The sequence below is a fragment of the Callorhinus ursinus genome, unplaced genomic scaffold (genome assembly GCF_003265705.2).
Source record: "Callorhinus ursinus isolate GAN/ISIS: 27379988/994484 unplaced genomic scaffold, GSC_fseal_2.0 scaffold12, whole genome shotgun sequence".
In the NCBI taxonomy this organism is placed as follows: Eukaryota; Metazoa; Chordata; class Mammalia; order Carnivora; family Otariidae; genus Callorhinus; species Callorhinus ursinus.
The window spans coordinates 35,724,876-35,741,287 of NW_027397074.1; the positions used below are offsets into that span (position 1 = coordinate 35,724,876).

General features: G+C 38.0%; 1 protein-coding gene across 1 annotated transcript in view; it reads left to right on the forward strand.

Moving 5' to 3' along the window:
• LOC141373773 (replication factor C subunit 1-like) overlaps nt 1-16,034 on the forward strand; it is a 44,855-nt gene extending 28,821 nt beyond the window's left edge. Inside the window, 1 exon segment of the mRNA XM_073898543.1 lies at nt 15,981-16,034. Coding sequence (XP_073754644.1) covers nt 15,981-16,034 — 54 coding nt within the window.
• The last annotated feature ends 378 nt before the right edge of the window (nt 16,035-16,412 follow it).

Sequence of the window (16,412 nt, forward strand, 5' to 3'; positions counted from 1 at the left end):
GTTCACAATATTTGTTCTTCCAATCCATGAGCATGGGACATTTTTCCATTTCTTTGTGTCTTCCTCAATTTCTTTCATGAATATTCTATAGTTTTCTGAGTGCAGATCCTTTGCCTATTTGGTTAGATTTATTCCTAGGTATCTTATGGTTTTGGGTGCAATTGTAAATGGGATCAACTCCTTAATTTCTCTTTCTTCTGTCTTGTTGGTGTATAGAAATGCAGCTGATTTCTGTGCATTGATTTTATATCCTGCCACTCTGCTGAATTCCTATATGAGTTCTAGCAGTTTCGGGGTGGAGTCTTTTAGGTTTTCCACATAAAGTATCATATCATCTGCAAAAAGTGACACTTTCACTTCTTCTTTGCTGATTCAGATGCCTTTTATTTCTTTTTGTTGTCTGATTGCTGAGGCTAGGACTTTTAGTACTATGTTGAACAGCAGTCGTGATAGTGGACATCCCTGCCATATTCCTGACCGTAGGGGAAAAGCTTTCAGTTATTCCCCTTTGAGTATGATATTCGCTGTGGGTTTTTCATAGATGGCTTTTATGAATTGAGGTATGTACCCTCTATCCCTACACTGTGAAGAGTTTTAATCAAGAAAGGATGCTCTACCCTGTCAAATGCTTTTTCTGCCTCTATTGAGAGGATCATGTGGTTCTTGTTCTTTCTTTTATTAATGTAGTGTATCACATTGACACACTTTTGCGGATGTTGAACCAAGCTTGCAGCCCAGGAATAAATCCCACTTGGTCGTGAATAATCTTTTTAATGTACTGTTGGATCCCATTGGCTAGTATTTTGCTGAGAATTTTTGCATCCATGTTCATCAGGGATATTGTTCTGTAGCTCTCCTTTTTGATGGGGTCTTTGATTTTGGGATCAAGGTAATGCTGGCCTCATAAAATGTGTTTTGAAGTTTTCCTTCCATTTCTATTCTTTGAAACAGCTTCAGAAGAATAGGTATTAATTCTTCTTTAAATGTTTAGCAGAATTCCCCTGGGAAGCCATCTGGCCCTGGGCTCTTGTTTGTTGGGAGATTTTTGATGACTGCTTCAATTTCCTTAGTGGTTATGGGTCTGTTCAGGTTTTCTATTTCTTCCTGGTTCGGTTTTGGTAGTTGATAAATCTCTAGGAATGCATCCATTTCTTCCAGATTATCTAATTTGCTGGCATATAGTTGCTCATAATATGTTCTTATATTTGTTTGCATTTCTTTGATCTCTCCTCTTTCATTCATGATTTTATTAATTTGGGTCCTTTCTCTTTTATTTTTATTAAGTCTGGCCAGGGTTTTATCAATCTTATTAATTCTTTCAAAGAACCAGCTGTTAGTTTCGTTGATCTGTTCTACTGTTCTTTTGGTTTCTATTTCATTGATTTCTGCTCTGATCTTTATTATTTCTCTTCTGCTGGGTTTAGGCTTTCATTGCTATTCTTTCTCCAGCTCCTTTAGGTGTAGGGTTAGGTTGTGTATTTGTGAGACCTTTCTTGTTTCTTGAGAAAGCCTTGTATTGCTGTATACTTTCCTCTTAGGACCGTCTTTGCTGTCCCCCAAAGATTTTGAACAGTTATGTTTTTGTTTTCATTTGTTTCTATGAATTTTTTTAATTCTTCTTTAATTTCCTGGTTGACCCCTTCTTTCTTTAGTAGGATGCTTTTTACCCTCCATGTATTTGAGTTCTTTCTGACTTTCCTCTTGTGATTGAGTTCTAGTTTCAAAGCATTGTGGTCCGAAAATATGCAGGGAATGATACCAATCTTTTGGTACTGGTTGAGACCAGATTTATGACCCAGGATGTGATCTATTCTGGAGGATGTTCCATGGGCACTAGAGAAGAATGTGTATTCTGTTGCTTTGGGATGGAATGTTCTGAATGTATCTGTGAAGTCCATCTGGTCCAATGTGTCATTTAAAGCCTTTATTTCCTTGTTGATCTTTTGCTTAGATGATCTGTCCATTTGAGTGAGGGGCATGTTAAAGTCCCCTGCTATTATTGTATTATTGTCAATGTGTTTCTTTGATTTTGTTATTAACTGGCTTATATAATTGACTGTTCCCATGTTAGGGGCATAGATATTTACAATTGTTAGATCTTCTTGTTGGATAGACCCTTTAACTATGATGTAGTGTCCTTCCTCATCTCTTCTGATAGTCTTTGGTTTAAAATCTAATTTGTCTGATATAAGGATTGCCACCCCAGCTTTCTTTTGATATCCATTAGCATGGTAAATGGTTTTCCACCCCCTCACTTTCAATCTGGAGGTGTCTTTGGGTCTACAATGAATCTCTTGCAGACAGCATATCGATGGGTCTTGTTTTTTTTTTATCCAATCTAATACCCTGTATCTTTTGATTGAGGCATTTAGTCCATTTACATTTAGGGTAACTATTGAAAGATATGAATTTAGTGCCATTGTATTGCCTATAAGGTGTATATTGTCTCTGTTCCTTTCTGGTCGATGTTACTTTTAGGCTCTCTCTTTGCTTAGAGGACCCCTTTCAGTATTTCTTGTATGGCTGGTTTGCTGTTCGCAAATTCTTTTTAGTTTTCGTTTGTCCTGGTAGCTTTTTATATCTCCTTGTATTTTCAATGACAGCCTAGCTGGGTATAGTATTTTTGACTGCATATTTTTCTCATTTAGTGCTATGAATATATCCTGCCAGTCCTTTCTGGACTGCCAGGTCTCTGTGGATAGGTCTGCTCCCAATCTAATGTTTCTGCTGTTGTAGGTTACAGACCTCTTGTCCCGAGCTGCTTTCAGGATTTTCTCTTTGTCTCTGAGACTTGTGAGATGTCAAGGTGTTGACCCATTTTTATTAGATGTCAGGGTGTTGACCCATTTTTATTGATATTGAGGGGGGTTCTCTGTGCCTCCTGGATTTTGATGCCTGTTTCCTTCCCCAAATTAGGGAAGTTCTTTGTCATAATTTACTCCAGTATACCTTCTGCCCCTCTCTTCTTCTTCTGGTGTCGGAATTATTCTAATGTTGTTTCATTTTATGATATCACTTATCTCTTGAATTCTGCCCTCGTGATCCAGTAGTTGTTTATCTCTCTTTTTCTCAGCTTCTTTATTCCACATCATTTGGTTCTATATCACTAATTCTGTCTTCTGCCTAATTTATCCTAGCAGTTAGAGCCTCCATTTTTTATTGCACCTCATTAATAGCCTTTTTGATTTTGACTTGGTTAGATTTTAGTTCTTTTATTTCTCCAGAAAGGGATCCACTAGTATCATCTCTACTTTTTTCAGCCCAGCTAGTATCTTTATAATCGTCATTCTGAACTCTAGTTCTGAAATCTCACTAATGTCTGTATTGATTAGGTCAGTGGCAGTCGGTACTGCCTCTTGTTCTTTTATCTGAGATGAGTTTTTCTGTCTTGTCATTTTGTCCAGAGGAGAATAGATGAATGAGAGAACAAAATGCTAAAAAAAAAATGCTAAAAGGGTAACAACAACCCCAGAAAAATACACACTAATCAGAAGAAACCTGAAACTGGAGGCAGGGAGGAGGCAGAAAGAATATGATCAGGCTGGTGAATATAACAGAGCCACACACTAGATTTTTGGTGTATTTTGGTCTGTTAGGAGAAACTGTCTCACAAAATTTTAAAGAAAGAAAAACATATATATACAAAAATCAGGATAAATACAATGAAGGGAGGGAATATGACTGTAAAGATGAAAATTAAAAAGATTTTAAAAAAGGAATTGGTGGGGGCGGTGCAAGATGGCGGAGAAGAAGTTTTCTTAAAAATTAAAGAAGAGAGAATGTGATCAGGCATGAGACTAGGACAATGTCATACACTAGATTTAGGGTATATTTTGCTCTGTTAGAAGAATATGACTGTAAAAATGAAAAATTAAAAAAGATTTTAAAAAAGGAATTGATAAGATGTTGGTTGAAAAGAGAAAGAAGTAAAATTCAACTAAAATAATAGAGAAATAGAAAAATAAAGAAAATTTTAAAAATTAACTTTGAAAGGCTAAAGCATCTTGGGAAGAAAGCCATAAATTCTATGTTCTGTATTCCTCTAGTGCTGGGGTTTTGCCGTTCTCATTGATCGGTAAACTTGGTCTTGGCTGGCTGTTCTTGCTGATCTTCTGGGGGAGGGGCCTGTTGCAGTGATTCTCAAATGTATTTGCCTGATGCGGAATTTCTCCTCCCTTGCCAGGGGCCAGGCTAAGTAATCTTCTTGGGTTTGCTCTCGGTAGCTTTTGTTCCCTGAAAACTTTCTGTACAGCTTTGGAGGACGAGAATGAAAATGGCGGCCTTCCAATCTCTCATCCCAGAGGAGCCGAGAACTCGGGGCCCCACTCCTCACTGAGCCCTCAGCGAAAAGCAGTCAATCACTCCTTTCTCCCTGGTCTCTGGCTACACTCCATGCTCACCCACCTCACGAGCATTTCTTTCTCTGGCACATAACCCTGTTTGGAGTCTCCAAACCCAGCAGATTTCTGCGGTGCACTCCCTTGCCGTTCCTACTGGGGGAGGAAAGGGAGTCTCCCTGGATCTGCCACTTTTTGGGTCCCTGCTGGAAGAGTAGTGGCCCAGCTGTGCTGTGGATCACAGTTTATGGCAACCCAGAGCTGGGAGCCCGCTCCTCAGATCTGTCTTTGTAGCCGACTTCCCCGCTCCAATACCTGGGAACTCTGCCACACTCAGGCACCCCTGGTCTTTCTGTGATCCCAAGGGTCCTGAGACCACACTGTCCCAGTGAGGGTCCCAGCCCCCTCTTGGCCACTGGAGCGATGTCCCTCAGCGGAGCAGACTTCTAAAAGTTCCAATCTTGTGCTTTGCTGCTGTGTCATTTGCCGGTAGGCAGCTGAGGAAGCTTCCTCCCCCCATGGTCTATCTTCTCGAATATCGCCTTAGATTCACTTCTCCACACATCCTACTTTTCAGAAAGTGGTTGCTTTTCTGTTCACAGAGTTGCTGTTACTCATTTCTTCAATCTCCTGTTGAGTTGGTAGGTGTTCTGAATGATTTGATAACTATCTAGCTGAGTCCTGGGACCAGACGAAATTTAGGTCTCTTACTCCTCCACCATCTTGCTCCTTCTCCATGCATATTGTTTTTTATCAGTGACTTATGCTTTTGCCTGTAGTATTTATGAAGGGGAAAAAAGTATTTTTCTTCTGCATGCTGAACACGTAAGTTTTATTGTCATCTTTATCTTACAAATCTGTAGTGCTTCAACATGATTATTTTGCCATATATATTTATTTTTATTTTATTTCATTTTATTTTATTATGTTATGTTAGTCACCATACAGTACATCATTAGTTTTTGATGTAGTGTTCTATGATTCATTTTTTTCATATAGCACGCAGTGCTCCATGAAATACATGCCCTCCTTAATACCCATCACCAAGCTAACCAATCCTCCCACCCCCCCTCCCCTCTAAAACCCTTGGTTTGTTTCTCAGAGCCCATAGTCTCTCATGGTTCATGGTTCTCTCCCTCTGATTTCCCCCCCTTCATTTTTCCCTTCCTTCTCCTAATGTCCTCCATTCTATTCCTTATGTTACACAAATAAGTGAAATCATATGATAATTGACCTTCTCTGCTTGACTTATTTCAGTTAGCATAATCTCCTCCAGTCCCATCCATTGTTGATGTAGAAGTTGTGTATTCATCCTTTCTGATGGCTGAGTAATATTCCATTGTATATATGGACCACATCTTCTTTACCTATTCGTCTATTGAAGGGTATCTTGGCTCTTTCCACAGTTTCACTATTGCAGACATTGATGCTATGAACATTGGGGTGCATATGGCCCTTCTTTTCACTACATCTGTGTCTTTGGGGTAAATACCCAGGAGTGCAATTGCTGGGTCATAGGGTAGCTCTATTTTTAATTTTTTGAGGAACCTCCACACTGTTTTCCAAAGTGGCTGTACCAACTTGCATTCCCACCAACATGTAAGATGGCTCCCCTTTCTCCACAACCTCTCCGACATTTGTTGTTTCTTGCCTTTTCAATTTTTTCCATTCTAACTGGTGTAAGTGGTTTTGATTTGAATTTCCCTGATGGCTAATGATGATGTACATTTTTTCATGTGTCTGTTAGCCATTTGTATGTCTTCTTCAGAGAAGTGTCTTTTCATATCTTCTGCCCACTTTTTGACTTGATTATTTGTTTTTTGGGTATTGAGTTTGAGAAGTTCTTTATAGATCTTGGATACCAGCCCTTTGTCTGTAGTGTCATTTGCAAATATCTTCTTCCATTCTGTAGGTTACCTCCTCATTTTGTTGACTGTTTCCTTTGCTGTGCAGAAGATTTTACTCTTGTTGAAGTCCCAAAGTTCATTTTTGCTTTTGTTTCACTTGCCTTTGGAGATATATCTTGAAAGAAGTTGCTGTGGCCGATGTCATAGGTTACTGCCTATGTTCTCCTCTAGGATTCTGATGGATTCCTGTCTCACATTGAGGCCTTTCATCCATTTTGAGGTTATCTTTGTGTATGGTGTTAGAGAATGGTCAAGTTTCATTCTTCTGTATATAGCTGTCCAATTTTCCCAGCACCATTTATTGAAGAGACTGTCTTTTTTCCATTGCATATTTTTTCCTGCTTTGTTAAAGATAATTTGACCATAGAGTTGAGGGTCCATATCTGGTGTTCCATTGGTCTATATGTCTGTTTTTGTGCCAGTACCATGCTATCTTGGTGATCACAGCTTTGTAATATAGCTTGAAATGAGGCAGCATGATGCCCCCCAGCTTTGTTTTTCTTTTTCAACATTTCCTTGGCGATTCAGTGTCTTTCTGATTCCATACAAATTTTAGGATTGTTTCTTCCAGCACTTTGAAAAACGACATTAGAATTTTGATCAGGATGGAGTTGAAGGTATAGAATGCTCTGGGCAGCATAGAGATTTTAACAATGTTTATTCTTCTGATCCATGAGCATGGAATGTTTTTCCATCTTTTTGTGTCCTTTTCAGTTTCTTTCATGATTGTTCTGTAGTTCCATTGTATAGATCTTTTACCTCTCTGGTTAGGTTTATCTCAAGGTCTTATGGTTTTTGGTCCTATTGTAAATGGAATCGATTCTGTAATTTCTCTTTCTACGGTTGCATTATTAGTGTATAAGAAAGCTGATTTCTGTGCATTGATTTTGTATCCTGCCACACTACTGAATTGCTGTATGAGTTCTAGTAATTTGGGGGTGGAGTCTTTTGGACTTTCCACATAAAGTATCATGTCATCTGCGAAGAGAGAGTTTGGCTTCTTCTTTGCCAATTTGAATACTTTTATTTTTTTGTTGTCTTCTGATTGCTATTGCTAGGACTTCTAGTACTATGTTGAACAATAGTGGCAAGAGTGGGCATCCTTGTCATGTTCCTGATCTTAAAAGAAAGGCTCTCAGCTTTTCCCCATTGAGGATTTTATTCGCTGTGGGTTTTTCATAGATGGATTTTATGAACTTGAGGAATGTTCCCTCTATCCCTATACTCTGAAGAGTTTTAATCAGGAAAGGATGTATTTCGTCAAATGCTTTTTCTGCTTCAATTGAGAGGACCATATGGTTCTTCTCCCTCCTCTTATTAATGTGTTCTATCACATTGATTGATTTGCCAATGTTGAACCACCCTTGCATCCCGGGGATAAATCCCACTTGGTCGTGGTGGATGATCCTTTTAATGTAGTTTTGGATCCTATTAGCTAGGAATTTGTTGAGAATTTTGGAATCCATATTCATCAGGGATATCAGTGTGAAATTCTCCTTTTTGAAGGGGTCTTTGCCTGGTTTGAGGATTAAGGTAATGCTGGCCTTATAGAATGAGTCTGGAAGCTTTCCTTCTGTTTCTATTTTTTGAAACAGCTTCAGGAGAATAGATATTATTTCTTCTTTGAATGTTTGGTAGAATTCCCCAGGGAATCCATCAGGCCTTGCACTCTTGTTTTTTGGGGAGGTTTTTGATCACTGCTTCAATCTCCTTACTGGTTATTGGCCTATTCAGGTTGTCAATTTCTTCCTGTTTCAGTCTTGGCGTTTTAAAAGTTTTCCGGAAGGCATCCATTTCTTCCAGGTTGCTCAATTTCTTGGCATATAGTTGTTGATAATAATTTCTAATAACTGTTTCTATTTCCTTGGTGTTAGTCTTGATCTTCCCGTTTCATTCATAATTTTATTACTTCGGTTCCTTTCTCTTTTCTTTTGGATAAGTCTGGCCAGTGGTTTGTTGATCTTTTTAATTCTTTCAAAGAACTAGCTTCTAGTTTCGTTGATCTGATCTACTGGGTTTCTGGTTTCTAATTCATTGATCTCTGCTCTAATCTTAATTGTTTCTCTTCTAATGCGTGGCTTAGGCATCATTTGTTGCTTTTTCTCTAGTTCTTTAAGGTGTAGAGTTAGTTGGTGAATTTGGAATTTTTCTATTTTTTTAAGTGAGGCTTGAATGGCTATGTATTTCCCCCTTAGGACTGCCTTTGCGGTATCCCATAGGTTTTGGGCTGATATGTTTTCATTCTCATTGGTTTCCATGAATTGTTTAAGTTCTTCTTTGATTTCCTGGTTGACCCAAACATTCTTGAGCAGAGTGATCTTTAGCTTCCAAGTGTTTGAGTTTTTTCCATTTTTTTCCTTGTGATTGAGTTCCCTCTTTAAAGCATTATGGTCTGAGAATATGCAGGAAATAATCTCAGTCTTTTGGTATCGGTTGAGACCTGATTTGTGACCCAGTATGTAGTCAATTCTGGAGAAAGTTCTATGTGCACTGGAGAAGAATGAGTACTCTGTTGTTTTAGGGTAGAATGTTCTGTATATATCTATGAGGTCCATCTGGTCCAGTGTGTCATTCAGAGCTCTTGTTTCTTTGTTGATTTTCTGCTTAGATGATCTGTCTATTGCTGAGAGTGGAGTATTGAGGTCTCCTACAATTAACGTATTATTATCAATATAACTCTTTATTTTGGTTAACAATTGGCTTACATAATTGGCTGCTCCCATGTTGGGGGTATAGATATTTACAATTGTTAGATCTTCTTATTGGATGGACCCTTTAAGAATGATATAGTGTCCTTCTGTGTCTCTAACTATGGTCTTAAGCTTAAGATCTAATTTGTGTGTAATAAGAATTGCTACCCCAGCTTTCTTTTGAGGTCCGTTGGCATGGAAGATGGATCTCTCTCCCTTCACTTTCAGTCTGGATGTATCTTTAGGTTCAAAATGAGTCTCTTGTAGACAGCATATGGATGGGTCCTGTCTTTTTATCCAATCTACAACCCTGTGCTGCTTTATGGGAGCATTTAGGCCATTCATGTTGAGAGTAATTATTGAAAGATATGAATTTATTGTCATCATGACCTTGTTTTTATAGTTTGTCCCTGTAAATTTTTGTTCTATATCACTCTTGGGGTCTTTCTCCTTTTATAGAACCCCCCTTTAATATTTCTTGCAGCGCTGCCTTAGTGGTCACATATTCTTTCAGTTTCTGCTGCTCTTGGAAGCTCTGCATCTCTCCATCCATTCTAAGTGGTGGCCTTGCCAGATAACATATTCTTGGCTGCATGTTCTTCTCATTTATTACCCTGAATATGTCTTGCCAGCCCTTTCTGGCTTGCCAGGTCTCTGTGGATAGGTCTACGTTATTCTGATGTTCCTCCCTCTGTACGTAAGGAATCTCTTCCCCCTACTTGCCCTTAAATGGTTTCCTTGATTCTTTGATTTGCGAGTTTTACTATTACATGCCGGGGCATTGGTCTGTTTTCCTTGATCTTGAGAGGGGTCCTCTCTGCCTCTAGGACATGAATGTTTGTTTCATTCCGCAGATTAGGGAAGTTCTCAGCTATAATTTGCTCAAATATATCTTCTAGTCCTCTCTGTCTCTCTCCACCCCCTCAGGGATCCCAATTAATTCTGACATTGGAATGTTTCATGGTGTCACTTATTTCTATAATTCTGTTTTCATGGATTTTGAGTTGTTTCTCCCTGGCCTCCTCCTTTTCCTTCTTTTCTATCAATTGGTCTTCTAGATCAGTAATTCATTCTTATGCCTCGTTTACCCCAGGTGTTAGAGTATCTAGATTAGATTGGATCTCACTGATAGCATTTTTAAGTTCTGTCAGTTCAGCTTTCATTTCTGCCCTTAGAGACTCTATGTTGCCATTAATTGATTTCTTCATTCTAGTTATCGTCTTCATAACTGTTACCCTGAAGTCCATTTCCAACATCTTGGTTATATCTGTACCATTTGTAAATCTGTGGCAGAAGTCACAGTCTCTGAGTCTTTCCTGTTTTGGGGGTTCCTCCTTCTAGTCATTCTCTTGAGGGGTGGTTGAGGGAATGTACAGAGTCCAAAATATTGACCACAACCCAAGCAAGATGCATCTGTTTTATAGGGAACTTAAGGTTGTCAATCTCTTGTTCTCCCAGTCTCTTCTTGGGGAGGGGCCTGCCATGCTGTTACTCAGGCAACCCTGTTTGGGCAGAGTTGCCCTGCCCTCTGTGGGGAGGGGGAGTCGGCTCAGTGAAAACTGATTTTGGGGGGCTTTTGTTCTCTGGCGGCTTTCCTGGCAGCTTTCTGCGACTCTTCCTAGAGTCAGAGCAGAAGAGACTGTTTCCAGCCCTCTGCCTCAGAACACAGAGATCACAGTCTGTTCTTCAATGAGCTCTCCAGGCCACACTATCTCCGTTTCTGTCTATGCTGCTAAAAACTCCCCTGTCCTGGGTTGTGTGCCCCTCAGTAGTACTCCTAGTCCTCGCCTCCAGGTAAGGGCATGTCTCTGCCCTTTGTACTTCTAAAACCACCAGCCACCCCCAGTTCACAATGCTCAGTCCGCCACTCCAGGTTTCAGTCCAGGGGGCTGCCCTAAAATCTTTTCCCCACCGCTACTGGACTGCGAGTCTGTTCCCCATCCCCAGCACAGGGGGCTTCACTCACCGGCAGTGCAGGATCCCTATGCTCCCTCCCTCTTCCGTTTATCTTCCGATATCTGCTAGCAGAATCATGGCTCCCTGCTTCATATCTCGAAACCAACTGCCTGCAATATTCTGTTTGTAGAGATCCAGATATATCTTCTTACATCTCAGGTTGATTTTGTGGGTGTTCAGAGTGGTCTGGTGGATATCCAGCTCAATTCAGGGGACCGGTTGGAATAGGGTCCCCTACTCCTCCGCCATCTTTTTCCAAGTCTTATTGTGCCATATTTATTTACGTAAATATGTACATTTTTTATCCTAAGGAAAATATGAGAAAGAAAACTTGAGCAATCTTTAAGTCTTTACTCTGTTGTATAATTTTTAGGCAGCACAGTACTCAAGGAGGTAGCCATCTAATGATTAGGATTATTATTAGTGAATTGCTATTTCAGATCACACAAAGTTTGTGGTGTTTAAGATTTTCTAAGTATTTGAGTCCTGAGTTTCCAATGAACAAATGATTTAAAAAATAATGTTGGACTTTTGTTTTGTTTTGCATGTATGGCAATAAAGGAGTGCAAAAAATAAATGCTACTTCTATCTTGTCAGTTAATGTTGAGCTGCTCTATTTGCCTACCAGAAAACATATTTTGCATATTCACCTACAGTCTCAACTTACTTATTTGATTTTAAATATGGAAACATTTTAGAGAAGCAGACTGGTTTTAATATTTACATTATAAAGGCTTATGCCAGATGTGCAGAAAATCATAGTAGGTTGTGGATTGTGGCTCCATGGATGATTAACCTGCCCAGAAAAAAATGTTACCCAGTTGCAAAAGCCAAGTACTTTTCCAACTATGTGAAAGGAAATTATGGATTTCACTGGCTCTCTTTGAGCACATCCATTCAAATGAGATTCTATTTCTATGGCTGGTAATCTTTACACTTGGCCTACTTTATTCTTCCAAGGGAGGATTTCCAGTGAGAATGGAATACTTTTTTGTGTGTGGTCTCTTTCTTTAAGAGATGACTATATTTCAGAACACATTCAAGTCAGTTTTGTGAGTTACATGGTTTTCTTAATTTTTCTGAATATACTAAAAAGCTAAATGGTTGTGTTTCGTACCTTCCTTCCACTGCATGACCTTTTGACTGGAATGTCTGTGGTCATTTTATTATATGGGCTATTTCTAGAGATCAGATAGACTGTTCTCATAGAGCAATTAGTGATGTTAGAAAAATGTCCCCTAATTTAAATTTTGGGACCTATTTTCAAACTACTCTATACCTTTTCTCTGCATTTTTAGAAAGACCAGACTTGAGATAGAGGAAGGAATAAAAATGTCACTGGTCAATCATAAACATACCCATGTGGATGTATAGGTGCTAAAAATTCCAGTAAATGACAACTGAAATGATTATTTTTGGCTATATTGACAATTTAATCAACTGTAATATCTGGACATCTTATAGTAAATTCGCTTTAGTTATTATAATACCCTAAATACCACCTTGTCTTTTTTCATTGACTATCTTTAATTGTATAAGCATAATCTAAAATTTGTGTATCATGAACTAAAGAAAGACAAGTTTAAATAATCTCTGGTTTTCTGTATTTTTTTTCCATTGAGATTTCTTTGGAATATAAATAAGATTATAAATTTCCCACAAGATACTTTAAGGAAAACAGATGGATTTGGTATATTGAACTTTGAAAGGTAAATTTTGGTGTGTCATATCTATCAGTATGCAGAGGAACAAAGCTTAGGAAAAGAAAGATTTTTTTTTTTAATGAAAAATGGAAGAAAAATACATGTGTGTTGTGCATTATAATTCATTTGAAAAAAGGAAATGAAAATGTAATACTTGAAACAACTTAAGAAACAAAGAGTTCTTCTCACTTTCATTGACAGTATAATTTATAATCCAAGGTCTGGCTTTCTATATATTTTTTCCAGTTCAAAGGTCATCATGACTAACAGTGTGACTACATTGAAGTTTTAAATTTCATTCTGTTAGAAAAAATAATGTATAATAAGACATATTGCATGTACCTCCTCATTTGAAAAAGTGCATACATGTAGTTTTCACAGTAGTTTTATGTAGTAAGGTCTAGGTAAGAGAATTTTTAAAAAAATCTTTCAAATACCAGTTATTGCAATTTCAAATCCCAGTTTCCCTCCAAACTCCCTTTTCAAGTGATTAATAGGGCAATTATAACTTATTATCTGGGATTTCACTTTTACAAATAGCAAAATGTAGTAAAGCTTTAGCTTTAAAATTGGCAGAACCTACTTTGGCTTCTCAACACTGAACATGCAATTGAACTCAAATTAGGAAGGTCAAGAAGGGCCTTTTTGAGGGACTCTGCACTTTGTCAGATGTATTTATTCATGTGCAGAAGATTAGAATTCATAAACATTTTGCCAGTTTTTTAAATGCTATTTCTTTTCCTTGTTGTTCTTGGCCAGGCTATATCAATACAGCAAAATGCTGCTTCATATGACTTATTATCAGCAGAATAATATGTATTACATAACCCAAAGGGATTATAAAATCAGCAGGAACTCTTGGCTCTGCATCTTAGTGTAAATATATAGATGGGTACCAAAAAACTTGATTTTTTAAAAATTAAGTTATCTGAGTGACGCAACCAAAATAGGTGTTTTTCTTTTTAAATATTTTTTATCATGAAAGTGATCTAGTTAGCAAAACATCTTTTAGTTATTCTTTTAAGAAATATGCACAAGGTCAGTCAAAATAATATACTATTGGATTAAAACTAATTTAAGCATGGTACAGAAAATTCCTTGAGGCAACTGATTTTGAAGACATACCAGAAGTCCATTTTTTTCTTTTTCTTGGCAAAGTTCAGAACTTAAATTTATCAGTCCAATCAGTGTATGATGAATATTTTTGAACTTCTTCAGTGAAGCACTTAGAAACACCAGTGTGGGGTTTGTGAGAAATTGAAGTGACTAAATCAGGAGAGTCAGGTTGCTTGATATGGCATCAGAGATCCTTATGCAAATAGTTACATCATTTTTAGAATCAGTAATAGAAATATTTGTGAGGTTCTCAGGGAAAATGATTTTGGTAGTCTGTATTTGTGCTGGCTAACAAACAATGGCACAGTTACTTTAAGGCCAAATTTGCCTACTGTTATGCAGAGCCCATTAACAGCACCCTGGGTTGCTTCCCCTGAAAGAAATGTTTCCAAGAGGTGAGAAAAGCTTAAGCTGTTGGCATTCCTATGGAATCTAAAACAAAAACATTTAAAAACTTCAGGCAGGTAAAAGAAAGGAGAGGACATAGAGTAGGAAGAGCCTTGGGTAGTAAGTTGGAAACATGGCCATTAAAAGGCCACCTGTCAAAACAGAATAAATGACAGTTTAAGCTTGTTAGAGAAAAAAACAAATTGCTGTTGACATGGAAGTTGTTGAGATGACACTACAGCCTCTGGTACTTAAGGTTTAGCTCTTATATTTGAGTCTATGGCATGTTTTTTCTTTTGAATGGAGCACTGGGTGTATATGCAAACAATGAATCATGAAACACTACATCAAAAATAAATAAATAAATAGAAAAAATGTTTTTTATTTTAGTAAAGTTGACAACGTTAACCTTAGTTTCTTTTCTTTCTTTTTTTTTTAAGATTTTATTTATTTATTTGACAGAGAGAGACACAGCCAGAGAGGAAACACAAGCAGGGGGAGTGGGAGAGGGAGAAGCAGGCTTCCTGCAGAGCAGGGAGCCCGATGTGGGGCTTGATCCCAGGATCTGGGATCATGACCTGAGCCGAAGGCAGACGCTTATGACTGAGCCACCCAGGCGCCCCCACCTATTAGTTTCAAGGGTATAACAGTGATTCAGCTTTTTGCTATGTTATGCTATGCTCACAGCAAGTGTAGCTACCACCTATCACCATACAATGCTATTAAAATATCGACTATATCTTTTTTTACATCTCCTTCACTCTTTTTAAGGTTTGTCTTTTAGTCCTTCCTTCATTCCTTCTTCCTTTCTTCTTCTCTCCTCCCTTTCTCCCTCCCTTCCTCTTTCTTTCCTCCCTTCCTCTTTCACTCTTCTTTCTTTTTTTTAATTAAGATTTTATTTATTTATTTGAGAGAGAGAGAGAGAGCACAAGCAAGAAGAGGGGCAGAGGGAGAGGGAGAGGCAGACTGCTCACTGAGCAGGGAGCCTGGTGCAGGCTCAATCCCAGGACCCTGGGATTATAACCTGAGCCAAAGGCAGGCACTTAACCAACTGAGCCACCCAGGTGCCCCTCTTCCTCCTTTCCTCCCTCTCTTCCTTCATTTCTCTTTTTCTTTCACACTTTCCCTTCTTGCCTTCCTCTCTCTGTTTCTTTTACTCCTTTCTCCTCTTTGTAATAACTACAGTCTCCTGTTGAGTGGGCTTAGTTGCTTTTATCTGACTTGGACTTCAGCAGCACTGGCTACACTTAGTGGTTGTACATGTTGATAATCTTCCCAAGGTGACTTTTTGCTCTAAGGATGCTGAAAAAGTCTCTTAAATTAACTCTAATAGGTGTTGACAACCACCCCTGAGGTGAACTCTTGAGTTGGTACCGTCCAAGTTGGTCATCAGGGGTTTATTTGCTTTAGATTTTAAATAAAGATGTTTTGCCATCTCTTCATCCTTCAGATTATGTATGACTGACTCCACTGGGGAATTGGTGTGAATCTGGCAAAGCTTGCAATCTCTTAAATAGTTGGAATTCATGAGTAGAGAAAGGGAGAATTGAATACAGGGACAGTGTATGACAGTTCAGAATAAGTTTTTCCATGGTTTCTTTCTTAGACTTTGAATCCTATCCATTCTCTGAAAGAGAATGTATGAATAATTTAAAGAGAGTAAAAATGTTTTGGAAAATATTATTTGAAGATTCTTTCCATTGTAGATACGGCCCATGATTTTGCATTTCTTATAATCTATAGGGTTTATAAGAAGCAGAGCAAAAGTGATATGTGGATATTTTGTTTGTTTGTTTTTCTGTTTTAGCAAATGCCAAATAAAGTAGAAGATATCTGGTAATTCAAAACTCCATCATGTAAATCTTATATACTGTTTGTCTTTAGGCTTTCCAGAAGGTGTTAAAAGGAATGTGGGCTGAGAACCTAGATACTTCATAGGGTTCCAATTAAAGAAAGAAAGCATTTCTTTTCAGTGGTGAAACAAACATGTTGTGACACTCATTTATCTGCCCATTCATTCAGTAGTTTTTTTATTGGACATCTCTTTTTCCCAAAAGTTCTAATACAAGTAACATTAAAAGCAATATAAACAAAATACTTTGGGAATGTAATATAGGGCCTTTTGTTTTTAACTGTGAGGATGAAGGAATATTTTAATAGAGGTAACATTTAACCTTGGTCTTGAATAAAAAAATGAGATTTTGACAAGCTAAAATCAAAGGGAAGGATTTATCTGTTGTAGTAAAAATATATAGATAAAGACATTAAGACTTTTTGGAATTGTGGGTGACTCTGTTTTGGGTTTGTTTTATTTTT